Source organism: Cucurbita moschata, unplaced genomic scaffold (assembly GCF_002738365.1).
Source record: "Cucurbita moschata cultivar Rifu unplaced genomic scaffold, Cmos_1.0 Cmo_Scf00053, whole genome shotgun sequence".
NCBI classification, from domain to species: domain Eukaryota; kingdom Viridiplantae; phylum Streptophyta; class Magnoliopsida; order Cucurbitales; family Cucurbitaceae; genus Cucurbita; species Cucurbita moschata.
The window spans coordinates 685,536-713,187 of NW_019268569.1; the positions used below are offsets into that span (position 1 = coordinate 685,536).

The window sequence follows — 27,652 nt, forward strand, 5'->3', positions numbered from 1 at the left end:
AAAAAAAAAAAAAAAAAAAAAAAAAAAAAAAAAAAAAAAAAAAAAAAAAAAAAATCATGAATTTACAAATAAATCGTATATTTGACCAAATAATAATACCAATAATTAGTTTCTCTCTCAAATGATTGTAGTTGGAATAAATTTCATTTTTTAAATTGTTTTATTTTGAATTAATTATTTTTGTTAAGACTTTTAATTTTTTACAAAAAAATTATATACTATTAAGATTCCCATCTTCTATTTATTCTCCCAATTTCTTTACTTTTTAAGCACCATTTTATCATTTTTTTTAGGATACTTAAATGGTGAAATAATTATTAATTTTATGAGACTATCATATGAAATCAATTAATAAAAGTAAAATGAAATAAAATTGGGAATAAAAAGTAGGTGAGAATGGTAGATCGAGGTATAGAAAAGGCATAGAGAGTTTTGTTATGGTACAAATAATTGATGTAAGCAATAATAATGGGAGTGGGCAAAACATAGGTTTGGATGGAGGGTGGGGATCCAAGTTCAATAATGTGTGGGAGTGGTGTGGTGGGTGAGATATTCGTCTCTAATTCATTCCCAATAATTGTCGAACCCAACGGTAGATGATTGTGTTCTTTGTTTATTGTTTGTGGGCTTTGAGTAGAAGAGCACTCACACGATGCTCAATATTGAGAAACAGAATATTGAGAAACAGCTAGTGATGTATATATGCCTATATAAGGAAGTACTACCCTGTGGTAGCTAGGCTCAAGAAACAGGTAGCTTTCCTTGAATTGAAATAGGGCATGGAGACGGTTGAAAGTAAGACATAGTGTCTAATAGATTGGTAGGGTTTGTGTTAGTGCTGGTCAATTTAGAGAAGATGAAGATAGACCACTTTATTGCGAGTCTGAAGGACGAGACCTATATGCAAGCACTATATAATGCTATATTGATGGTCATGTTCACTTGGCTGGTCTTGGGAATCTATAATAATGCAATCATGCCTTGATAGACGACAATACTCGAATAGAGATCTTTAAACCCCTAATAGAGTAAAACGCCACATACGAGAGTCAAGGTAGCTCTAGGAGAATCACACGTAACTACAATTTTTTTTTTTTTTTTTTTGAATACTTGTATTAGATTATGTAAAGGGAAAAGAAGTAAGAAGAAAAGAATATATTCGGAAAAAATGGAGTGTTTTAGTGAAGAAGAATTTTATAGAGAGAAAATAAAATAATGGAACAAAGTATTACTTCACTCCAAAGTTAATTACATAATTTCTCACTTCACAAGTAATGCTTTCCTTCTTCCATTCTTTATAATTTCCAACTATATTCAAATTCCTACTTCAATCTTCCAAAATTATCAATAATCCACGAGTTTTAGCCTCGGTTTCTCTCCAAAATTATGAGATTTATGTACGTTAAGTTATGATATTTAATGTATTGTTCTAAAAAGGATCTCACACATCTTTTATGAACGAACCTCAAGCCAAAATGCACTAAAAGATGGAGCTTTGATTGAACCTCTAGAACGATAACAACTTAGTTTTCGGCCTATTTTGGATGGATTTATTTCTCTTTTAGTTAACAAAATGGAAAGAAATTAGTTTCGTTAGAAAGATATTAAAAAATTGTTCAACTTTGGCGAACCAACCAAGTTGAATTAAGTTACGTAATAAAAGATAAAAATCACTAAACTAAAGTAAAAAAATTTGAAACTCATGTAACCACAAGGAGAGAGGAACACATGCCAGCAAAGATTTAAAGCGTCAAAATTAACATTTAATATATTTAATATATTAAATACAATTAGAGAAAAATATATTTAATTTGAAGTATTTAAATTAGATTTAATATTTTAAATATAAAAGAGAAAAATATATTTATTGTATAATGAACTCAACTCAATTCGGCCATACATTTTTTGAGTTAGGTGGTTGTTTATGCAAATTTTTATTTTAATAAAATTAAAACGTTGTTTCTTTATTTTTAAATATTTAATTAAGATTTAAATTTAAATTTCAATATATATTTTAAAAAAATTACGTATAGGGGAAAAATAAATAATAAAAAAATATTATAAATTAAATAAATATAAGAATATTTAATGGTATGGTAAATAAAATGTATTTTTAAAAATTACCATGAATTCGAGTCAATTCAATTCAACACAATCTAGTTTTAGAGGAGTCCAGTAACCAAACCTACTATAAAGTTTGGTTGGGTTTCATCAGATTTTTTTGACTCATTTGACTTTTCGACCATATGGTTGGGTGGATTGAATTATTTAGTCATCGAGCTTTTTTAATATTCTACTTTTCTCTTTATTTAAACTAAATCTTCCAAAAGTTCTTTCTTTTCATTAATATTATTTACAAAATATATTATTGTATGGTAAAGGATAAAAGCTAAATTTGTACATCCACTTTGAAAAAAGTTGTGCTTCTAATCTCAAAGTTGTGCTTCTAATATTTATAACGGTTTGATCTTAGTCCATGAAAATGTTCGAGTTTGCTATAAAACTTGTAAAATAATATTGGAGCGATTAAGCTCTCATCCGAAAGGAAGTGCTTAGAAACTGAGTTGGCAAACAAATCCTATAGTTTAATTATAAAATTGAAATAATTATTACTTATGGAATGATATTCACTAATTGAAATTTATGACCTTTTATTTTATTTCTTATAATATTCTAATTTTATTTGTTTTTTTAAGAATAAAATTTAGAAAAATAATACAAACAAAGGAATATACTGTTTTTTTTTTAATTAAAAAAAAAACATATTGTTTTTTTTATCTTATTTGCTTCACTCAGATGTCCCATGGAATAAACAAAGGAATATACAAAATTTAATCCAATAAACAGTTTCATGTATGGACAGCCATTCCCCTTTAGTCCCACAAGTTATGGAGACGGGATTTACCACTGATTTGGGAATGCATCGCCATAGTTAGCTCCTTGACTCAGTGTAAGCTGCCTCTGAGTTGAATCCCTGGACCTTATGCCTAAAAGCCTCTGCGATATTCGATCTTTTGTCAACGTCTTCTTACGCAGCATCGATGCAAGTGTTTTCTTCTTCTTCCCAGCTGATCCCCTCATTTCACCAGTTGTTTCCATACACTCGCCCAAACCAGAAGATCTTGATGTCGATGCCACTGCAGCGTCGCGCAAAACAGCTTCATTGTGCTCTCTAATCTTTGCAAGTTTGGCACGTTTCAGTGCTTGTTTGTCACGTTCTCGCTTCGCCACTGCCTCTTTATCTCTGGCACGTACGTTTTTCACAGCCTGTTTCACTAACTTTTCAACGGATCCCATCTCTTGATCGGGAGGAGTTGTTTCATCCAATGAAGAGCTCGTGTCGAATGGTCGTCCTTCATCATCACGCGGCACAATAGGTCCATGAAATGGGCACACTCTTAGATCCCTTCTCTGACAAAGTCCTCCTTTTCTTAAAGGAGCCCGACATGGTTGAATTTCGGGTTGATCTTCCTTGTACAGTGAAGCCCGGACATTTAGTTCTGCAATTTTCTCTGCAGGAATTGTTGCGTCGTAGTCTACTCGACCCCAGTGACTTTCAAGCTCTAATCCTCGCTGGTTAGCCAGGATATCCATCTTGGAGTCCCACGTATTTAAGAAAGAGCCCCATTCAATAACTGGAGCATCAGCTAAGAGCTTATTCCTTAGGGAGGGGGCTGAATCACTACTACCAACTTCGCCATTTTGCACCGCCTTGCCAACATGTGCCTCACTAATGGTTTCAGTGCCTGCATTTTTAATCACGTTGGATGTTGGCGCCACAACAAGATCTTCATTTTTCCTTTCGTACGTAAAGGTACCTCCATTCATGGCAACATCTTCTTTTTTCCTTTCATATGCAACAGAATCTCCATTCTCCGTTGCGCCCACCGGACCTTCTTCCCAGAAATCTTCATCTTTGTCGTCATGGTTTGCACTCTCTGTAAAAGTACAACCCGATTCTTCACATCTCTTCTTCACTGCACATAGACTATTTCGTATGTCGATGAACTCCCTTAAGGCTGAATCCCTGAATCTTGTGTCCGTTGAGTCAACCCTAACAAGAACAGAAATCCACTCTTTGATGGAAACCAGATGTTTTGACATGAGCTTGTAAACCTCCCTTAATGCATCAAAAATCACTTTATTATCATTATTCTCATGAACCATTTCCCCTTCTTTCAGTGCATCAAGACGAATCTGTCTTAGCTCGGAAGGTCGAAAGTCTTCTGTGATGTCATCATCCAAGGGAATCATGGCTTTGGAATCCTCTTTAGAATGAACAATATCCAAACACTCCTTGATCTCGTCTAAAGTCGATTGAATCTCTTCCTTGATAGAAGAAAAATTCCCTTTCAACATTTCAAACTTGCTAAGAAGTATCTCTTTTGACCTTCTTTCTCTTTTCATTCTCTCTTGCTGACGCCGTGCTGCATTTGCCTGTATGTTTGGAAACTTGAATCGAAGAATGTTCCTTAGGTAGTCATAACCTAATCTAAGCTGTCTGTGGTAAATACCAAAAGAATCGTTCCACTTCTCCAAAAACTCGATTGCCTTTGAACGTAATATAGATGCAACAGCTGCTGGTGCAGGAAGTGGCACATCTCTTCTGAATCCAACACTTAATGTCAACAATTGATCCAAGTTCTCAACAACAAGGGATCTAAAAAGCTTTGATCTCATGAAAAGTTCATCAATTACCAGAAGTGTGAGATAGCGGACCTGCCAACAAAAAAAAAAAAAAAGCTAAAAGATTCATATAATTCCATCATTGCTGTCAGGCTACTCCCTGTGCCGCCTATTCTCTTCACAAAGATTTGCAACAGCTCAAAAAGATGAAACATTAAGACAACAGTAACCAAGAGGACATTTGGTTCATTCTGAGTTCTTTAATTTTTCTTATACTACTATAAAAAGAAGACATCAAGATAAATAACACTGATACCCTCAAATACGACAAACTAAAGATGTGATTACCACTTCTATCATTCCGACGTTCCATTACCAGACCAGTCAACGAGAGAGCGAAAAAATTAAGCAAGAGTTATCGCTTTATGCTAAAGAATGAGGAAATATGCCTAATAGCCTCTAATACTTGATCTCTTAAACATTACTAAACTCCTCATTATGACCTTATCCTGATGAACAAGTCCAACCTATAACTGAGATTTAAGCCACAAACTAAACAAAAGCATCTTTCCACATTGAAAAAATATATACAACAAGCATATTTTGATAAAAGCATATACCTCGCAGTCACGGTCAAGAAATAATTTTACAACATGTGTTAAGTTACAGAAGAACCGCAGAGAGGCAGCACAAAATGATGCATCACAATTTACAAGTTGGGTGGCCAGAATATCAAAATTTAATTCTTCACTCAATTATGACCTACAGTGCTCACAAATTTCTCAGAGCACATTATTCCATGGAAAAGATGCAGGCTGTCAATCCAAGCACTGTTATGAACTATCGACTGCAGCAACTAAAGGGTCAATTAAGAAACCCTTTTGTTTGAAGGAGATTTATCAGTCTTTGCTTAAGATAAATGGGTCAATTAAGCCAAACTTCAATCCAATTCCAAGGCAAAGAAAGTTCCGAAACGATCAAATACAAACTTCAGGTTAAATCACAAATAATGAACGCTTATACCATAAAATAAGTCGGAATCGACGAATTGAACTCAAGAACATAAAATCGAAACTGAAATTTGAAAGAAAAAGATTAGACAAGAAACCTGAGAATGGTCGCGCTTCATAAGGTCCATAAGAGTTTGGGCGGCGACTCGGAGCTCAGAGTCGGAAGACCGAACAACCGATTTGATGGCCTTGAGGAGGCGAGGATGGACCTCGGAATCAGTGGAGTTGGTAGCCTTCTCGATCAAAACCCTAACCTTAGCTCCCTCTCCTCGGTCTTGCTCCATGATCATTGGTCAAACAGAGACATCGTCCTGATTTTCCAAAAGCGGTAATATATATATTGCTTCACAGTCGGGTCGGGTAGAGTAGAACCACATCGGCGCCACCGCCACCCTGTGATGCAAATCGAAGGGCAAGAAAAGATTGGAGAATTTGGCGGCGTGGTTGAATCGGATAAGAAGGGATAAATGGATCAGAAATCATGTAGCCTTGAGATCTGAGGCTGCGATCTTAATATGAACAACTTTGGTCTTCAATTCCATAATCCATTTGGTGGAGAGATGTTCTTCCAATTGAAATTGTTCATCCATGGGTGAGGCGGTGGAAGGGAATGGATGGAGATGGTTTGGAGGTAGGGATTCGAATGGGAAGGGGAAGGGAAGCTTTATTTGCTTCCCAATTTGGTTTTGATTTTGGTTATTTGTTCAACGTCTCGCCCTTTCCGTTCCATTAGTATGCTTTATTCTCTCTTTAATCTCCACTTGCTGATTTTTTTTAATATATAATTATTTTTGTTTTTATTTTTAGCTATGTTTTTCTCTTTTAAAAAAGAAGAAAAATCAAATTTAGTGACTAATTTGAAGTTGTAAATTTTGTGTCTCAAATTTCATATTTAAAAATTAAAATTTTGAAATTCTATTAAATATAAAATTGAAAATGTATAAATACGTACATATTAAGCCGTTCATCATGTTTGTTTGAATGAATAAGTGAGATCAGTAGGGCATCAGCATAACATATCAATAGTAGACGATGATGCTATTAACGTTTCTTTCAAATCCTAACATAGGAGTATCATAAACTTGAAAACAATTATCAATTTTAATTCCAAGTGCTTACGTTTGGATCACTAATATTAAAACCTTCAAACTTCCAAACCCCTTTTTACATACATTCGTCTTAGATAGATCTTTACTGTTTCATGTTGTGTCAATACTAGATAGATCTTTACTGTTTCATGTTGTGTCAATGTAAAGGTGTATGATCGATTACCAAAACCATATCTATCACTCGCCATGGTTAAAATGCCCCAAATAGTACTATAAGAAGATGTGATAGTTGTCAATTTTTACTACTTGGGTTTATGCTATCAAAGTTGTTGTCGTTCCATACTCACTTTTGGCTTATAACATTGCTTTCTTTACGCTCACATTTTCCAAAATATTTCTTGCAAACGTGACTCAAAGCTCAAGCATACGTTGATATTGTCTGCAAAGTCTGAATTTCACATAACTTGTTCGCTCACATTTTCCAAAATATTTCTTGCAAACGTGACTCAAAGCTCAAGCATACGTTGATATTGTCTGCAAAGTCTGAATTTCACATAACTTGTTCTCTCACATTTTCCAAAATATTTCTTGCAAGCGTGACTCAAAGCTCAAGCATACGTTAATATTGTCTGCAAAGTCTGAATTTCACATAACTTGTTCGCTAGGTAAAGAACAAGTGTCCCCACAATCATTGTTCCTCTAGCGCAAGAGTGCAACTGTGACACTAATCACGTAATTATATTAAAGGGCTGAGTTCGAATTCAAAGATGGGTTAGTAGATAACGCATAGGTGCCTGTGTTTGTAGAGCCAAGAATAAAATATCATGGAATGAATTATCAAGTTCTGATCTCTCTGTACTCCGAGGGCCGAACATACAAGAACAGGAAAATTACTCGATCAAGTAAATTAGACCGACTTTTAAATACTTATTCACAAACAAACTAGATCCCATTCTTACAGGAAGACTACAGAAAATTGCAATAGAAATGAAAAAAGACAATAACTCCAATGTTAACAGGAAAGTCAAGAACTGTTCTTCTCACGCATGATTGAAGCTTTTTCATACCTCGCTTTCTCAATCTCTCTCCCTAGGAAATCCAAAATTGTATCCGTGACATGGTTCGGGGAACAGCCCGAATCCAGCATCATCTTCAAAAATTTGTAAGCGTCCTTAAACCGACCTGCTTTGCTGTGAACTTCAATAAGTGTATTAAAACTGACAACATCTGGGTTTATCCCACTGCTCCTCATTTGCTCAAAAAGCTTATTTACATCATCCATTCGACCTGCCTTCCCCAGCGCATTCATCAACGTGTTGTACATTACGATATCGAGATAGCCACCCTGCTCCATTAGCTTTTCCAGAACCGAACTTGCAAGATCTGCTCTACCCATCTTCCCGAGTCCTTGAATTATCACATTATACGTGGCTATATCAGCTGGACATACCTTCTCGCCCATTTCGTTAAATATACCCCATGCCTGCTCAAAGTATCCCTTCTTCACAAATGCACTCAACATTGAATTGTAAGTGTACCTCACTGGGTTCACGCCCATATCGCTGAAGATCTCAAACAACTTACAAGCTAAGCTCAATTTTCCCTTTGCTAGAAAAATAGACAAAAATGTATTGACCATATCGATATCGAATGAGTTGTCCCCTTTTGCTTGAACTCGTTGCCCTGGACTAAGAGAGAATGGTTGCAACGAATCACCTGTAGACTTAGCAAGATTAGCCAAGAGATCTACATGTGGGGATGATGACCAATTGTCATCATCTTTTTCTTCTGTGTTTTCGGAAATATCATCAACTTTAGCAACAGAAGAAGCTCTTGAACTTATAATCTCACTCAGATCCTCCTTTGGAGAAAACAGAGGTGAGTAGTCTTTCCTTTTATTTTTCTGATACTTCACTGAATCTTCCATATTGGCCTTCCATTTCAGCACATTGGGGACCAAATCACCTTCTCTAATGTGCTTCATGAGCCTCTCTAACCCTTCCCACTGCCCTTGCTTGTGCATTGCAATCAACAAAGATGTTACAGTAACAAGATCAATAACAAAGCCCCTCGCTTCCATTTCTTCAACCAATTGTAGTGCTTCCTCAAGCAGTCCCTCTTTACACAGTTGCAGTATAATGATGCTGTAAGTAACACCATCAACAAATTGACCCTTTTTCTTCAAATCACAGAATAAAGTGTAGCTAGCTTCAGCTCTTCCATTCCTAAATAATCCATCAATTAGAATATTGTATGTCCAAGGAGAAGCCCTAACACCTTCTTGCACCATTTTATCAAAAAATTGACATGCTTCAACAACTCTCCGAGCCTTAAATAACCCATCAAGGAGAGAATTATATACAATGGTATCTGGGACAAATCCATTGTACTCCATTTCATTAAAAATCGCGGTAGCATCGTCCATTCGGTAAGATTTACAGCAACCCTGAATTATAAGACGGTATGTGAAGGCATCAGGCTCATGACCTGACCCTTTAAGTTCCTCCCACACAATAAGTGCATCGTTTACCTTCCCTACCAAACAGAGCACATGAATAAGGCTATTATATGTACACAAATCTGGACTGAAAGACACCGAAACTAAGCTTCTTTGCTTCATTTCTTTGAACAGGGCAAGAGAAGTATCCAGATAACCCCAACATCCAAAAGCATGAATGCATATATTATAACCGCAGACATTGAACTCAAAGCTTCTAATTGTTCTAAGCTTGTCAAAAACCTTTTTGAACTCAACCCTCATGTCTGATTTCCTAAGAGCAACCAACAATTCATTACAAGCAAGTGCATTAGGCAAGAAGGAAAAACTAGGTACAGCACTACCTTCTTGCCCTCCAGTACTAAAAGCATCAAAGAGCTTAAAGAAAATTGACAAGGCCAAACCCACCTGGTTTTTCCTGACGAGAGCGACGAGAACAGAGTTGTACGTGTTAAGTTCCAAGCTAGTCCCTAACTCTTCCATATGGTCTAAAATATCAAGAGCATCATCGAATTTACCAGACCTGATAAACGCATCGAGAAGGACCTTGAAAGTGTGAGAATCAACATCAACACCGTCTCGCTTCATCGAGGAGAGCAAAAGGGGAACCTCATGGAGGTATCCGGAGCGACAGAGGATACGGAAGATTTGAGAATATGTGGAGGGTGAATGGCTGAAATTAGGGCTGAGAGAGCACCATTTGAAGAAATCGAGCTTATTCGAAGGATGAACAGATCTGCTACGGAGTATTTGGAGGAGGAGAGGCTCCGATATTGAAAGTGATTGGTGTTGAAGGGTTCGAGTACCTGATTCCGATAGGGTTTTGGTGATGGAAGCAACAAGGAGGAGGTCGGCCAATCGAGACAGAGTCGGCGTTGCCCTTGATTCCATAGCAACGAAACCACCAATTCCATGGCGCATTGCATTTGCATTTCTAATGAAAGATTCAGAAATCCTTGAAAATTGGATAAATGAATCGGGAAGACGAAGAATTGGAAGAGATGTTATTGCGTGAGATTTTTAAACCGGTGACCCAAATTTCATTGTCCAAGTTTGACCATTGTTTCAAAACAATGAAGTACGACATTTTGTTGGCTCTACAAATCACTTATTATGAGTATCATGTTTGGGTTATGAATCACTCATTTTAATTCGGTGCCCAAGTCAATTCGTCATAGCACCCCTTTCACGCTCCCATAAATTTAGTATCATCAATGCTAGAATGCTAGAAGATATTGTTCGTTTTGGTCTGTTACCTATCGCTATCGGCCTACGGTTTTAAAATCCATTTATTAGGGAGAGGTTTCCACACCCTAACAAGGAATATTTCATTCCTCTCTTCAACCGATGTAAGATCAGCAAACCCAGCACTAGCAGATATTGCCCGCTTTGGCCCATTACGTATTGCTGTCAACCTCACGTTTTAAAACGCCTCTACTAAGAGAGGTTTTTACAAGGAATGTTTCTTTCCCCTCTCCAACATACATGAGATCTCACAATCCACCCCCTTGAGTTCCAGTGTCTCGGTCATGCTGGTCCAAAGCGTGTTGTCCATGACCGCATGCCCATTACAAGTCGAAACTCTTGCCTTGTATCACTTTATCGCTTTCCTTTACTGCTTTCAAGATATATAATTTCTTTCTTTATTTTTCTAAGTGTATGACGTTTAAGTAGAATCATGTCTACGCCTTGTGGATATGAAATGCCCCAGAATGTATTACAAAGGGTGTGACTACTTGTCAACTTCTCTCTCTGATTTTGTATGACCGTTTGGCGAAATCACGTCTAGGTCTGCTAGACCTAAATCGTCTCAAAAGGTACTATAGGTTGATGAGACTAGTTCTCAAATTCTCTCTACCCCAAAAGTCATATGTTATTTAAGCCGTTGTGTTTTCTTTTGCTTGTATATCATACAACATTTCTTTCAATCTCTCCCAACTTTGCTTTCAAAATCTCTTTGCCCTATTTTCTAACGTTCTTATGTTACTCGGTGGTCGTAGGCGACATGATCATAAGTTGACTTGACTCACTTAGTATTGAGAGTGGGTGACACACAATCACCAAATCCACTGCCAAGAAAAGGGTGATTGTGACTCACAACGTCCTCGTTGGCACAAGACCTAGTGTTTGACTTTGATACCATTTGTAATAGCCCAAGCCAACCGCTAGCAGATATTGTCAGCTTTGACCCGTTACGTATCGTCGTCAGCCTCATGATTTATAACGCGTCTACTAGGGAGAGGCTTTAGAGTGCTACATCAAGGAGCACGATGAGAAGACAAACCTCACATTCATAGATGATTTAGAGCCTGCATTGATGCTCAATGAAGAGAAGGTTATCGCAAACCTCCTCCGGTGTAAAAGACCAAATGGAGATTATAATTTAAGGGCCAGACTTCACCTTTGATGGAAAGGCACACAACTTACCTTTAGCTCAACAGAATTAATATTCAAGTCCGAAGCAACATAACCATGATATTGAGACTTCGAACTAAATTCATCATCATAGAACATTAATACTCAAACTGAATGCAGGAAACTCATCATATTGATTAGAATACCCCCAATTGGCTAAAAGATTCCCGTAAAACAAGCAACCACAAGCGAAATATCATAAGCTTATTAACTCACAGTGTCAAAAACAAACCAAAAACTATTTTAATCAGGGAAATGCAACCTATAAGTCGGTGGTTTCATCGAACTTATCATCTGAACGAAGGAGGACTAGAGAAAGGTCACTAGGGGTAATAAAAATGAGATTTCAAACTTTCCATCTCCGAAGCCTACAAATAGGCCTAAAAAGAAGGTTAAAAAACATAAGAGTACATTACAACAAGTTTCTACATTTAAGCATGATGATGATTTTTCTGCACAAAATAGAAGATCGGAAGAAATTGTATGTTGCAGAATTAAAATTTTGTCTTCTTAAATTTTCTATTAAGTTTACACTAAAAAAACAATATGCGGACATTCCCACCGAGACCCTAACAAGATCGTTGATCAAAACAGAGTTTAAGAACACAAAACCCAAGACCAAGGTCCTCAAAATCACGATAAGAATTTAGAACTCAAAGATAAAATCTAAGAACCTAAGTTCTTAGGACAAGAGTAGGAACGTTCAAGAAAAGAATAAGAAGAATAAGAACATTAAAGAAAAGAATGTGGTACTCTAGCATCTACTATGAATATAATTAAAAGTTTACAAGCAGGTTACTTATTGAGTTTTGTACTTATTCAAGTTTTCTCGTGTTTTTTTGTTCTAATGAGTTACAAACTCAAAGAAAACGCAACGAAGCTTCACTAACGTCGCATTGAAGACAACATTCTCTATATACAAATAAAAAACTCAAAATACACCAAAAAAAAAAAAAAGAAAAAAAAAGAGCACCATATTTACGCATTGTCCAATTCATAATCATTCCCCACATAACACATCAACTGCCATCTCCTCACCACTTTGACCACATGAACAAACACCAAACCAAACACACAACCATAAGCAACACCTTGCACCTCCCTTCTCTCCAATCCCAAATTTCCACTCAAATAAACACAATCCCACGTTATGAAAACCCAACCCAACCCTTCCAACACCCACCTCAAAACCGCAGCTCTTCTCTTCACCTTCTCCCCCGACACCCGACACACAATCCTCGTACACAAAGCACACACAACCACAAACGTAGTACCCGACCAACCCCTGTAAGACACAAGCCTCCCCCCAACAACCAAAGGCTCCTTTCTACAAACACACGATGGACATTCCCCAGAAAAATTGGACCCAATCAAAGCATCCAACCCCGTGTAGTAAGGCAGAATCAGAGCGTCCAAATTCAAGCTCGCATGAAGAATCCCAGACATTGTGGAAGCTTCAAAGAACACATACTTAATGTCCTTGTCGCCTCCATTATTGTCAAATGTGAGAGCTGAGATGTAAACCAAATGAAGAATTGCAGGACCCATGAGGAACAGAGGGAAAAGGGTATTGATTCGATGGCCTTTGGTCAATACAAAGAGGAAAATCGGAAGAGAAACAGGCCCAGATGGTAAAAGGAACCTCTTTGGTTGATCGAAACAATTCTTCCCACGAGACGACGATACGTCGGCCAGCATGAACAAAAGGGTCGAGACGTAAGTCGCCACCGTGAAGACAAGAACGAGTAAATCAACGGTGGGGGGATAATTGCCGGGGTAAACGGTGTCGCAGTAATAATGATAAGGGCAGGTGAATTTGTCTAATGTCTCTTCTAGTTGCCATCGGGTGCATTTGAAGAAGGTTAAATGGGTATTGTCGAGAGGCAGCCAATTCATTTGGGATATTTGGAATTTGGTATGTGGGGGTTTTGTTGTTGGTGTTGTTTATAGAAATATGGGGATGATTTTGGGGTTAGATGGGATGTTTCGATCGGAGGGGATTGGGATGAGGAGTGTTCAACGACTACGTCTACAATGGGTTTGTTTTTCATTGTCTTCCTTGGAAGAAAGTCTTACCAAATCATACTAATTTTGTTGGTGTGTGTGTGGTACTCATGAGAATGACTTTTTTTGTACCTTTTGTGATTCACCAAGTGTTTCCAATAATTGTCTTTAAAACTAGGTGTTTATACATATTTTTGGTGTTTAAACGAGGATATTAATTAACTGTTATCTGGATTCAAGACTTGATGATCCCGATGTACTCTTGCATCATAGCCACGTTACTTACTATTCACTTCTAAGAGTGGAGAGATTTCCCTGCGTTTCTACGTCATGATCACGTTACTTGCTCTTCAATTTTAAGAGTGAAAAACTATCCCACAAACCAACCTAAGTCCTTCCAGCATGCTTCGTTTTTCACTCGGTTTGAATTGGGTAAGTTAGTTATAGTGTAAAGAAGGTAAAGAAATGGTAATTTTGAAGTAAGAAGGTGGGTGTGAGATAAATGAGAGGCTTAAGGTTGAGGGTGCTTGTTTCCAAAGGGATGGCGTTTGGTAAAGCAAGTGTTGTTTGCATCGTTGATGGAACTCATCATCTGCTCTTTTGGAATGCTTTCTTAATTAACCAAATCATTAGTTTCGGTTGGAAAAGAGAGGAATTTTAATAAGAAAAAATATTGAATTAGGTTCTGATTTTTTTGATAAATTGATCTGGGAGTGATTCCGCACGAGTTCCATGAAGGAACTCAAAGAAGATTCAAGTTAGAAATCCGAGGTTTGGTGGATTTTCCAATAACGATCATCCACTTTGTGCATGAATGTTTCTTCCTATGGTTGAGGATTGATTATGAAAAATTATGTTTAGAAAGTAGGATTACGAACTCACAAATTTTAAGGGATCAAGATTTGAGTTGTGTATCAAATGAAAACGTACAGAAATTGGGAAACATTGAAAATCTCATCTAATTTTGAAAACTGGTTGCACAGATGAAGTAATGAGTGACACGCATTAGTTGGAGGGACGCGAAATGCAATGCGGCCAATGGCGGACATGTATTGAGCTAGGGAAGGAGTAATGCATCTAGCTTGCTAGTGGACATGGGTCGCGTTAAAATTAGAGCAACATGTCCAACGACCAATGGAGATGTGTTGCCTAACTCGATCCGACTTCCATTTGTTCTTTCTAAAAACCACAATCCTTCAACTCGTGTGAGACTCGATTCAGTACCCACGACCCAACCTAATTTTGTCGCACCTCTCCAAGTGTGCAATGTGACATACGATAGGTGCGCATACACCATCTTGACGTGCGTGTACTCCTTCCCATTTGCACTTGTGAAGACACATCCAAGTTCCTTTTTTATTCGTTTGACCTTCGTTCGACTATGTTTCGTCCCAATTTCAATACTTACCTCATTTCACTTGAATAATGGCCTACCAATGAATTTTTATTCCAAAGAAGAAGATGATGATTAAACTTCACGCCTTGATTTTTTTAATCTATCCTCACATTTTAGTAAAAGTAACACCCTTAAAAGATTCTATAAAGTTGATACAAGAAGAGACTGAGGATTTTGAACTTCGGAAGGACTTAAGCTGAGACCCCGAACATGACTGAGTAAGTACGTAGTCATTCTATTTTCTTAAGATGTACTTATAGGGACCACTTAAAAATACTCTAAAATTTTAACTTTACTTATTATTAAGTGAATATGGAAGGATGAGGCCAAGAATCACACGTACATACTTCAATTGGATGTTTTACTCGGTAAATACATAGTATTACCTAAAATCAAGTAACTCAAAAAAATGTTTAAGGATCAAGAATAGTGCTATACATTGTGTGTGAAAAAAGAAATGGACAGACTTCTTTAAACTTGTCCTAGGACGAGGGATCACATAAGTGCATAAGCCAAGGCTAGGCAACAATCGAAACAATTCTTTAAGAACTTAAAACCTAGAATTTCGAACCTCAAGACTTAGGTCCTTAGAAAAGGACTCTCATGTTATGCATTGTGGTCGGATTTAGTGTGTGGTACTCTAACATCGGTCATAAACATAATCAAGAGCCTACAAGTAGACTACTTGTCGAGTATTTATACTCATTTAAGCTTTTACATGTTTTTCAATAAAAATTAGATGTTGGTTGAGGACTAGAGCGGTCTCGAGTGGGTAGTCATAGAGAGACAACTTAGGCTCAAAGGAGGGGAACTTCAATTTAAAGACGACAACAAGCTTGATAACTCTCTAGTCTTATTCTATTAATTTTATATGACTAAAATGTTGATTCCTCGGTCTAAAAAAGTGTCTATGGAGAGTTAAACTTTATCGAGGAGACGAGAGAGTTTTATGTAGTTAAAGCATGTTGACTGTACGATTTTAGTTTATTAAAGATTTGTTATTAGTAATCTAGATGTTTAGTTTAGTTGGCTCCTTTACCTTCTTAATGGTTTCTTTTATTAAAAGAAGAGAGGAAGATAAACCTTTTAATACTCTAGTTTCATTGCATTGATATTAGAAGGTAATTGAAGGGTTATGAATAATTCTTTTTCTCGAATTTTGTTAACGAAAATTACAAAATGATTATGGAAGTAACCACTATACAGGACCATCGAAAAAGACTTCAGAATCTATTCAACAACTTACCGATCCTTGAGCTTCCACTATGTTTCTGAACAACGACAATTAGATCATCTCTAGAGCCTAGTGATTCTTGAGCTTCCATTATTTTCTAAACAATGTCAACTGGATCATCCCTAGGGTCTACCGATCCTTGAGCTTTTAGAATCATAAAAGCATAAAACAGAATCAAATTGTTTCAAGTAAGCTATCGAAACGCCAAAATTTCAAGCGCTCTAATGACCAACTGTGGCCGATTCTTCCACCAGACCAAATTCGTGAACGAATGCTTCAAAGCTCTAGCAACATTGCTTGCATCAACAAGATTTGCAAACTCCACCTTGATATTCACAATTCATCAATTCATCTCAAGAACATTGCCTTGAAAAATTTGGACGAAAGAGATTTGTAGATGCCGATGTTGCCAGCCACATGAGTGAAAAAAGGATTTGGATTAGTGATGATGTAAAACCACTCCATTCCATTACACGATGTTCGATACCACGAAGAACCTCGACATTATGAACAAATTTTTAGCTTTCACTCTCATCTTTAGAACCTTCTTTTCGTCCAACCTACCACTCCCACTCTCCTTCGGACTCTTATGATGTACGTCACTAGCAGGACGGAATCACGTGTGAATTCAAGCGAGCACATGATACTCCTATTTAATCGAACCAAATTTGCACCAAGGTTGAACTCACCAACGAGTCATAGATTTTTGGTGTTTAAAACAACAACTTGTCCCCCATTCTTGATAAGATAATCTTCAATTTGCATCCTCCTCGCAATTCAACATCATTTTGTAAAACTAATAAAGTTTCATGAAGATCTTTCTAGTAAAATAATCTTCAATCTGCATCTTCCATAAACTGATATTGGATTCATTAATCTTCTGGATCGTGATCTTTGAACTTTTCATCTTTATAGATAGGGGTAAAATGCTCTTACAAATCCTACTATGTTATTTGATGGCTTTAATAAATTCTAAATGACATGAAACTGATTTTATAGCGGTTTTACATGGTTATGACATGTATGCTTGAAATAGGGTTTTATGATTTTTTATTGAATGTCGTGTGCTTAATTTGTGCCTTAAGCCTTTTATGATGAACCCTTAGAGCCAAAACCATTATCCAATAATTTATGACTTATGCTCTAAGATTATTAGCCCAGCCAAGTAGGCTAGATCCTAGAAAGTGACACCCAAATGATTAAGTACCACTCTAGAGCTTGCATTATACCTTATTTCACCCTAGACTTTTCATTTACATGATACATCATGATCTTAGGTTTTTTTTTTTCCACCTAGGTGGAATTCCTTATTCACACTTCAAGATGCCTTGCTTCACAAGATATCAGATTCAAACTATGTTGCGGGAGAAGTAAGGAAATATTGTGGCCAATAGATGTCGATTTAGATTTCGGATTCTAATCTAAACATCAAGCATGAGACATTAAGAATGTGTTGAAGGACATACAAGAGAATTTTTAGACATAGATTTTTCTTAGTTTATGTTGTTTACAGACTATGTGACATAATAGATCTTTCAGAGGAGTGTTTTTGGATTAGGACTAGTGTTAATACATTGTATGTGGAGTAGAAATAGATAGCCCATTGGAATCCGCTTTCCTTAATCCCGTCCAAGTACGAGGGATCACACAAGTGCATAAGTAAGAACTTGACATCATATGAACCAAGTTTAAGGACTTAGAACCCATAACATAGAACTTCAGGACCAAGATCCCAAAATAGAACCTGTGATTATGTTTTATGATCAGGTTCAAAGTATGGTACTCTAGCATTAGCCATGGATACGATCAAGAGCCGACATATAGGCTACTTACTAAGTATTTTATACTTATTCTAATTTTTGCATGTTTTTCAAGTAATGATTAGATGTTAGTTAAGGACGAGAGTAATCATGAGTAGATGCCATGAAGAGACAATCTAGGTTGCACAACACTTGGAGCATCTCGATTAAGTAATAGTTATACAACACAACCAATTATGCATAATCGAACTAAATACTTTTTTAATATTTATTTCTCTAGATCTATGGCTTTGTAACTCGTCCTTCTAAAAATCTTAGTCTATATTTTTTTCTCTAAATATGTTATGTGTTAATAATATTTTATTCTCCAACTCTAATTTATTTTTTTATAACTTTAAAAAGAAATAGAAAAATTAATACCAAATAGATTTAGTTTTTTTTTTGTTAAAAAAAAAAAAAAATCAAACATGGATGTGTTTTTAGAAACAAAAAATAAAAAATTAAATTAAAAAAATAAATTTGTTATTAAATAATTAGGGTACACTTTTGGCCCCAATATTTTGTAGTTAGTGGTTTGAAATTTGAAACTAGCAATTTTGTAACAGTGTTTTTAAAAAGTTTATTAACCTTTATGCTTTATTTGAATTGAAAACCTTTTGAGTGAAAAAAGAAAATATAAAATAGTGTTTAAATCAACCTGCAATGATGGCGCGCTTTAACTAAAATCTTATAATTGTTCTTCGGAATAAAGAGAAAAATAAAATCAAATTGTACATCATCATTAATCTATAAATTACTATGTAGCATGTTCTGATACGACCACTTTTATTCCAATAAAAAAAACTAAAAAAAAAAACTTTAAACAACATGATGAACATAAACATAATTAAGCAGGAATAATAAATAAACCAACTTCTTTAACATATATTTATTTCCATGTGTAATAAGTTTTTAAGCTTAAAAATGTATTTTTAAGCACTTTAAATTAGTTGATTTATAATAAATTTTTTCAAAAGGAGGTTTAGCGAACGATTTTAGGGTTTAGGAAAGGATGTTTCAAGACTCGAGTCGTAGAGATCACGGAGAGGAGAGATGGTCTTGTTGTTTTTTTAATGAACATGAATGTGTAGATGTTTTGTTTCATGATTTGATTAATGAAATGCTTTTTGAATGCTTGTTTTCTATTCAAGCAATAATATGCTTACTATTTTTAATCTTTTGACCACATCACGACATCGAAATGCAGGTGGAGGAGAGGGCTGACACACATCAAGTGACGGCAGTGTACGCAATAGGCAGAGCGACTACCAAGTGTCGCATATAGATAGGGGACACGCTTATGACGGAGCATGGGACACATGGTGCATGAAGGAAAAATCAGAACAATTAAAGCAGAAGGAATGTGTTGAGTGGGTCCAACCTATGCACTCCCCCAGCCGCAGGGACGTGCAAATATGAGCTTCACAATGTGTTGTAACCATCCTAGATTTTTACTAATATAAAGGTACTACGGTCATCATAACCTATACGCTTATGCGTTGTTAAACATTTAAAATTTTATCATAAAACAGTGTCATGGACTTACATGTTCGAAAACATCTTTAAAACAACATAAGGAAATACTAAATGAAATAAACAAACAATAAAAGTAAAAACACCCCGTTCTAACCTAAAGTCTATGAAATAAAATACCATTATCCTGTGCATGTGTCATGTTCTTGACTAGCAATGTCGTCGTCAACTGTATAAGGATGTCTTGCCTTTACTTGAAATAGGAGTATCACACGACTTAAGTATTTTAAAAAATAGTCAATAAATATCTCTATTATTAGGGTCAGGGAATGCAAACACATGCAACTCATGATTAGGGGACCTCTAGTCGGGAGAAAATTGGATGTGTTGTACTTTCCTACACACGATAAACACGTGCGAGTATGGATCTCCAGACGGTTCATACCCTCCTAGAGACATCATAGTCGAGCTAGCTGTCCGTAGCCGACGTCCGAAAGACAGCAGACCCCCAAGTATCATGTGAGACATGATGATCATCATCATTCTAGTGGTCGCATTCATACTCATCATCATAAATGGGGAAGTAACTCGATGTATTGTACACACAAAATGCATGAGATCCCAATAATTTTCAAATTTTAATCATCTTTATGACACAACCCTATACTCGTCCACATATTACTCTAAGTAACATGCATGCATTGACCTTCATACGATCATCATCATTAACATTAACTAGGGTTGTGTCTTAGAAAAATGATAGTCATAATAGAACATGACATTTAGCACATGCACATCATTTTAATATGGAATAACGTCATATTAAGTCATCTCATCATCATACATCTTATATCGTCATGTTATCATGGATCATCATCATCATGTCATCTCATATCATCATACACATCATCATTGTAGGTGTTAATCTCACACATGCGGAAGTAATTTGGATCTTATGCACTCTAAGTACATCAATTTTAGTAAATTAGCTAGCATGTTCAGAAGCATTAAAACTCAAGAAATTTGAGTACTAACCTTTTATAGTTCAAATTCCTTTCTTGTTTTAATTTCGTTTTCCTCACGAACCAGTTTTGAACTACCACTAGTGTCTTCCTTACTATTCTTCAGTCTTAGAACGAGATTGTGGAATCCTGTGAGTGACTAAAATTGGCAGGAATTTAGTATAGGTGAAGAGAGAGCTTTTTAGAGATTTTCACAAAGTCTTTCCTAGCTTTCCATGTACCTTGATTACTCCCTTTAGTCTCGTATTTGCATTCTCATGCGGATTTGAGATTATCAAATTTTGACACGTATTTGCATTCTCATGCAAATTTGAGATTATCAAATTTTGACACTTAAAATTTCACTCAAATTTGTGGGATTATGTGACATGCATGCAAGTTTGAGTAACCAAATTTTGACACTCAAAATTCCAATCAAATTTGTGAGGTTGATTGGCAAACATGCAAGTTTGGTTAAACTATATATTTACCCTCAATATTCCACTAACTCAATCATAGATTTTTCAATGAGGTGAAGTCAACATTTTTTACTCTCTATTTTAATTCAACAATTAATTTCAAATTAAAATAATATTAAATGATTAATTAAAAAATTTAATTAACATTTAACATTAAATCAAACGTCAATCCCAATCAATTTTGGTACATATTGATTATGAATCCCTATTCATAATTACAATATTTAAATCTTATTTAAATACTTCCAATTCTCTCCTTTTGTTTGATTCCTAATTAAAAAAATGCGGTTAAATATACCATATATATTTAGCGCATATTCTATAATTTCAATTCGAACACTTCGAACTCACTTGTCACACTGTTCTAAGGTTTAGTTCGATATGAGCTAGAAGGGGGACCTAATGGACCTATAGATCATGGGCTCCAAAGATCCGAGATTAACCGTTTAAATTCATTAACCTAGTTAACCAACATCCGTTAACTACTAGGACACTCCACTATAGCCTAATAGTTGCACTCCTCTCACTATAGATATATTTTTGTCCATTTGATATAACCATGATTAGTAAGTCGCTACTTCACAGGTTGTTTGTAACTAGAGTTGGGTCAATTTACCGTTTTACCTTGAAGTTACTTCTTGTTCCTTAAGTCCCACTATTCCTCTAATGAAGAATTGGTTTGTGGTCCAACCACTAAACTGAACCCCTCTCGGGAAAATGTGGGGCCCCTTGTTCAAGATCTGGAGTCAATATTTAAGGGAACAATCTCTCTACTATCCCTAAAAGCGGGTAGGAGTGAATTCCATCTTGCACCCTATGTCCCCAGCTATTCACTAGTCTTACCCTTGAAATGGGAGACTTATTGAGTTGGAAAACTCAGGCCACTCTCACCCATGCAAATCTAAGGATAATTCCGAATAAACAGGAGTTCATAGTTTGCTCAGGATTAAAATCGAGTTACCTAGGTCATCAAATGAAAAAATCAATCTCAACAGTAAATGACATTATAAAATGAGAGTGACTTTCTTCATGGTCCAATCTTTTGCAATACTCATTGCATAGGATGCCCCCACTCACATGTCTCCACATGTACAATTTAGTGATCACATTGTTTATATCATATACAAAAGTGGACCGCATCCATAGTGTCCCTAGGATAAGGTACTTAGTCTTATTCATGTAGTATAGATAATTTTGACTATATACTAGAACTTGATCAATTTTTATGTCTACATATAGTTAAGTATTCATACTATAGCTAGAGTGTTTTTAGTTTATTGGATTTAGATTAATGATCATGAAATTCACTTTATCCAATAACAATCTTTATAGAATAAAACATCTATGAGTTTTAGGAGATAAAACCCAACAAACTCCCACTTGAACTAAAACTCTAGTTGAGTTTTATAATGTTGAGTAGAAAGAAAAGAAAACACATAAATAGAATAAACTAGGTCATCACATACCCATGCTTTTTTTTCCCACTTGCCCTAGATTACATAACTCATAGTTCTAGACTCACTAGGTGCTCTTCAAACACTTTAGTCGTGAGGGGCTTTGTAAATTAGATCAGCAATGTTGTGTTCTCAAGCTATCTGTGTGACGATCACATTTCCTCATTGCACAATCTCCCTTATGAGATGATATTTGCACTCAATATGTTTTCCTCGCTTATGGCTTCTTGGTTCTTTAGGATTTGCAACTGCTCCATCGTTATCACAATAAAGAGTGATAGGCATATGCATATTTGGAACGACTTCCAAATTAGTTAAGAACTTCCTAAGCCATACAAATTCTTTCGCTACTTCACAAATAGAAACTTACTGAGCCTCCATGGTAGAATCAACAATACAACCTTTTTTTATGCTTCTCCATATTATTGCTCCTCCGTTCAGAGTGAAGACAGATCCCGATATCGATTTCCACGAATCTATATCGATCTGATAATTTGAGTTAGTGTACCCTATAAGGTCAGATCCTTAGCATCGTACATTAGCATATAGTCCCTATTTCTCCTAAGATACTTGAGGATATTCTTAACGGTAGTCTAATGAGCATGTCCCGAATTGGACTGCTATCTGCTGTCAATTCCCACAACATAGCATATGTCGGGTCGGGTACACAACATGGCATACATCAAACTACTGAATGTTGATGCGTAGGGAATATGTCTCATATCCTCAACTTCTTGAGGTGTCTTAGGACTTTGTTCTTTTGACAAATGAACTTCATGCCTAAAAGGTAATAAACCTTTATTGGAGTCTTGCATCTTATATTGGACCAATATTTTGTCGATGTACGATGCCTGAGACAGTGCTATGTTTTGTTCGTGCAATTTCGAACAATTTGGATTCCAAGAACAAACTGAGCCTCTCTCAATTCTTTCATTTGGAATTGTGTCGCTAGCCAATGCTTAATGTCATTCAGAAATCCTATATCATTTCCAATGGGTAGGATATCATCAATGTACAACACCAAGATAACTACTGTAGAGTTGACTATCTTCTTGTAAACACAAGGTTCGTCAACATTCTGTTTAAAGCCATAAGATTTGATCGTAGTATCAAACCTTATATTCTAGGATTGAGATGATTTCTTTAACCCATAAATAGATCTTTTAAGCTTGCAAACCTTTTGATCGTGATCCTGTTCAATGAACCCCTCTGGTTGAGCCATATAGATACTCTCCTTAAGATTGCCATTTAGAAAGGGTTTCTTGACATCCATTTGCCAAATTTCATAATCATAAAATGTGGCAATGAACAAGAGTATTCTCATTGATTTAAGCATAGCAACAGGAGAGAAGATTTCTTCATAGTTCACCCCTCTCTCTAGGTATAACCCTTTGCTACAAGTTGAGCTTTATAGGTCTGTACCTTACTAACTTGGTCTCGTTTCCTCTTGTAGATCCATTTGCAACCAACAGATTTTACCCCATTTGGTTGATCTACAAGTTCCCAGACTAAATTGAAGTACATTGACTTCATTTTAAGATTCATGGCTTTGATCCACTGATTTCTATCTACATCATTCATTTCCTATTTATAGGTCAATGGATCCTCAACGTGATCATCAGGTATGATGACCTATGTTTCTGCCAAACCCAAGTAACGATCGAGTTGAGTTATAACCCTCCCACTATATCGAAGCATTCTCAACTCTTGAGAAGGATGTGATTGACTAGAAGTACCAGCTCCATCAACAACTCTTGCTGAAGGACTAGCCTCATCAACAACTCTTATTGTTCTATTAGTAGCTTCTTTAGAAATCTCACTCATTACTAGTTTGTTGCGAGGTGGATGATTTCTTACATGGTCTTCCTCTAAGAATGTAGCGTCTTTTGATACAAACACTCTGTTTTCTTGAGAGCCATAAAACATACCACCTTCCGTCTCTTAGGGGTATCTTACGAATATGCATAATTTTGAATGACGTTCTAATTTCTCTGGGTTTTGCATCAACACATGTGCTGGGCATCTCCAAATCCTAAAGTGACGTAAAGTACCTTTATGCTCTCTCCATAACTCATAAGGTGTTTCTAAAACACTCTTAGAAGGAACCATGTTTAAATTGTATACAGCAGTCTCCACTACATATCCCAAAAATGAATCAGGTAATTGAGCGAAGCTCATCATAGTCCAAACCATGTCTAACAAAGTTCTATTTCTCCTTTCTGATACACCATTCTATTGAAGTATACCATGTTGAAATAAATTTGCTCTAATACCAATTTGTTGAAATAAAATTCACTCTGATACCAACTTGTAGAAAATAAATGCCCGCTCTGAAACTAACTTGTTTAGATAACTCTCACGAAGCTGTGAAGGAGGTGTCGAGAGGGGAGAGACAAGGAGACAAAAGAATTCTCAAAACCCTTTTCTATTGTTCTGTACTTCTTTTTTATCTCTATAACTCTTGCTCTACTTGCTCTGCTCTTTACAATTGAAAACCTAAAATTGACTATCCCATAACCCACTCTCTCCCACAATGATTGTTGGCCCTCCATTTTTTTGGCCTTTTACTTCTCACGACTCAATTTCAAAACCCTTGCTCAAATTAACAAAATCAAAACTATATTTTTTTTCATTTAAGTTTATTCCCAACGTACTAGGGGCTGAGGGTTGAGACATTATTCCATGTTCTATCATATAGTCCTAGAATCTTAAGTCCATATACTAGATCGAAGTGTTCTAATAATTTTACCTAATAGATTCTCAACCTCAGTCTTATACCCTCTGAACTTTTTAAGAGCTTCAGACTTGTTGTTGTTCGACAATCGGCAAGGATAATTTCAGACTTGTTGTTTTTCGACAATCGGCAAGGATAATTTATGATTTGTTGTTGTTTTTCGACAATCGGCAAGGATAATCCGCAAGTGAAATCCTTTTAGCTGAGGAAATCGTTTGACGGGAAGTTATTGGAAGAAAATAAAAATGCTAAAAATAAGAGAGAGAGAGAAATGCTAAAGACTTTTGAAATGAGGGAAAGAAATCTTTCTGAACAGATTTACATATTTAGATATCTAACTATTCTAAAAATGGCCCGAGAGTAGCCAACTAAATCTTAATAGTTTTATCTAATAGATTCTCAACCTCAGTCTTATACCCTCTGAACTTTTAAAGAGCGTCAGACGTGTTGTTTTTCGACAATCGGCAAGGATAATCAGCAAGTGAAATCCTTTTCGGCGAGAGGAAATAGTTTGTATGGGAAGAAAATAAAAATGCTAAAAATAACAGAGAGAGAGAGAAATGCCTTTTGAAATGAGGTGATGAAATTTTTTCTGAACAGATTTATATATTTAGATATCTAACTATTCTAAAAATGGTCCGAGAGTGGCCAACTAAATCTTAATAGTTTTACTAATAGATTCTCAATTGCTCAACCTCAGTCTTATACCCTCTGAACTTTTCAAGAGCTTCAGACTTGTTGTTGTTTTGTTGTTGTTTTTCGACAGACTTGTTGTTGTTTTGTTGTTGTTTTTCGACAATCGGCGAGGATAATCAGCAAGTGAAATTCTTTTCGGTGAGAGAAAATCGTTTGATAGGAAGTTATTAGAAGAAAATAAAAATGTTAAAAACAACAGAGGGAGAGAAATGCGGAAGACTTTTGAAATGAGGTGATCGAAATTTTTCTGAACAGATTTACATAGTTAGATATCTAACTATTTTAAAAATGGCCCGAGACTGGCCAACTAAATCTTAATAGTTTTACCTAATAGATTCTCAACCTCAGTCTTATACCCTCTGAACTTTTCAAGAGCTTCAGACTTGTTGTTTTTTGACAATCGGCAAGGATAATTTCAGACTTGTTGTTTTTCGACAATCGGCAAGGATAATTTCAGACTTGTTGTTGTTTTACGACAATCGGCAAGGATAATAAGCAAGTGAAATTCTTTTTGGCGAGAGAAAATTGTTTGACGGGAAGTGATCGGAAGAAAATAAAAATGCTAAAAATAACATAGAGAGAGAGAAATGGTGAAGACTTTTGAAATGAAGTGATGAAATTTTTGTGGATGAAATGAGGTGATGAAATATTTCTGAATGAAATGAGGTGATGAAATATTTCTGAACAGATTTACATATTTAGATATCTAACTATTCTAAAAATGACCTGAGAGTGGCCAACTAAATCTTAATAGTTTTACCTAATAGATTCTCAACCTCAGTCTTATACCCTCTACCACGTTTCGAGAGCTTCAAACTTATTGTTGTTTTTCGACAATCGGCAAGGATAATTTCAAACTTGTTATTTTTCGACAATCGGCAAGGATAATTTCAAACTTGTTATTTTTCGACAATCGACAATGATAATAAGCAAAGTGAAATCCTTTTCGGTGGGAGAAAATCTCCTTCTCGGTGAGAGAAAATCGTTTGACAGTAAGTTATTGGAAGAAAATAAAAATGCTAAAAATAACAGAGGGAGAGAAATGCTGAAAACTTTTGAAATGAGGCAGATGAAATCTCTTTGAACAAATTTACATATTTAGATATCTAACTATTCTAAAAATGGCCCAAGATGGCCAACTAAATCTTAATAGTTTTACCTCATAGATTCTCAACCTCAGTCTTATACACTCGGAACTTTTCAAGAGCTTCAGACTTGTTGTTTTTCGACAATCGGCAAGGATAATTTCAGACTTGTTATTGTTTTTCGACAATCGGCAAGGATAATGAGCAAGTGAAATCCTTTTCGGCGAGAGGAAATCGTTTGACGGGAAGTTATTGGAAGAAAATGAAAACGCTAAAAATAACAGACGGAGAGAAATGCAGAAGACTTTTGAAATGAGGTGATGAAATCTTCCTGAACAGATTTACATATTTAGATATCTAACTATTCTAAAAATGGCCCGAGGCCAACTAAATGTTAATAGTTTTACCTAATAGATTCTCAACCTCAGTCTTATACCCTCTGAACTTTTCAAGAGCTTCAGACTTGTTGTTTTTCGACAATCAGCATTGTTGTTTTTCGACAATCGGCAAGGATAATTTAAGACTTGTTGTTTTTCGACAATCGGCAAGGATAATCAGCAAGTGAAATCCTTCTCAGCGAGAGGAAATCCTTTGACGGAAAGTTATTGGAAGAAAAAAAAAACGCTAAAAATAACAGAGGGAGAGAAATGCCGAAGACTTTTGAAATGAGGTGATGAAATCTTTCTGAACAGATTTACAT

The 27,652-nt window shown here is 35.9% G+C and overlaps 3 protein-coding genes across 3 annotated transcripts; all 3 read right to left on the reverse strand.

Annotated features, from left to right (window-relative positions):
• Positions 1–2,737: 2,737 nt before the first annotated feature.
• On the reverse strand, positions 2,738–6,361 carry LOC111436297 (UV-stimulated scaffold protein A homolog). Its single transcript, XM_023074027.1, has 2 exons — positions 5,735–6,361; positions 2,738–4,719 (listed from the first exon to the last, which is right to left on the reverse strand). Exons 1-2 carry the CDS (start codon positions 5,924–5,926, stop codon positions 2,902–2,904), a joined length of 2,010 nt encoding a protein of 669 aa, XP_022929795.1. The 5' UTR covers positions 5,927–6,361; the 3' UTR covers positions 2,738–2,901.
• Positions 6,362–7,565: 1,204 nt separating this feature from the next.
• Positions 7,566–10,238, reverse strand: LOC111436296 (pentatricopeptide repeat-containing protein At4g01570). Its single transcript, XM_023074026.1, has one exon. It carries the CDS (start codon positions 10,101–10,103, stop codon positions 7,710–7,712), a length of 2,394 nt encoding a protein of 797 aa, XP_022929794.1. The 5' UTR covers positions 10,104–10,238; the 3' UTR covers positions 7,566–7,709.
• Positions 10,239–12,554: 2,316 nt separating this feature from the next.
• LOC111436298 lies at positions 12,555–13,517 on the reverse strand. The gene has a single exon (XM_023074028.1). It carries the CDS (start codon positions 13,491–13,493, stop codon positions 12,576–12,578), a length of 918 nt encoding a protein of 305 aa, XP_022929796.1. The 5' UTR covers positions 13,494–13,517; the 3' UTR covers positions 12,555–12,575.
• Between the last annotated feature and the right edge of the window lie 14,135 nt (positions 13,518–27,652).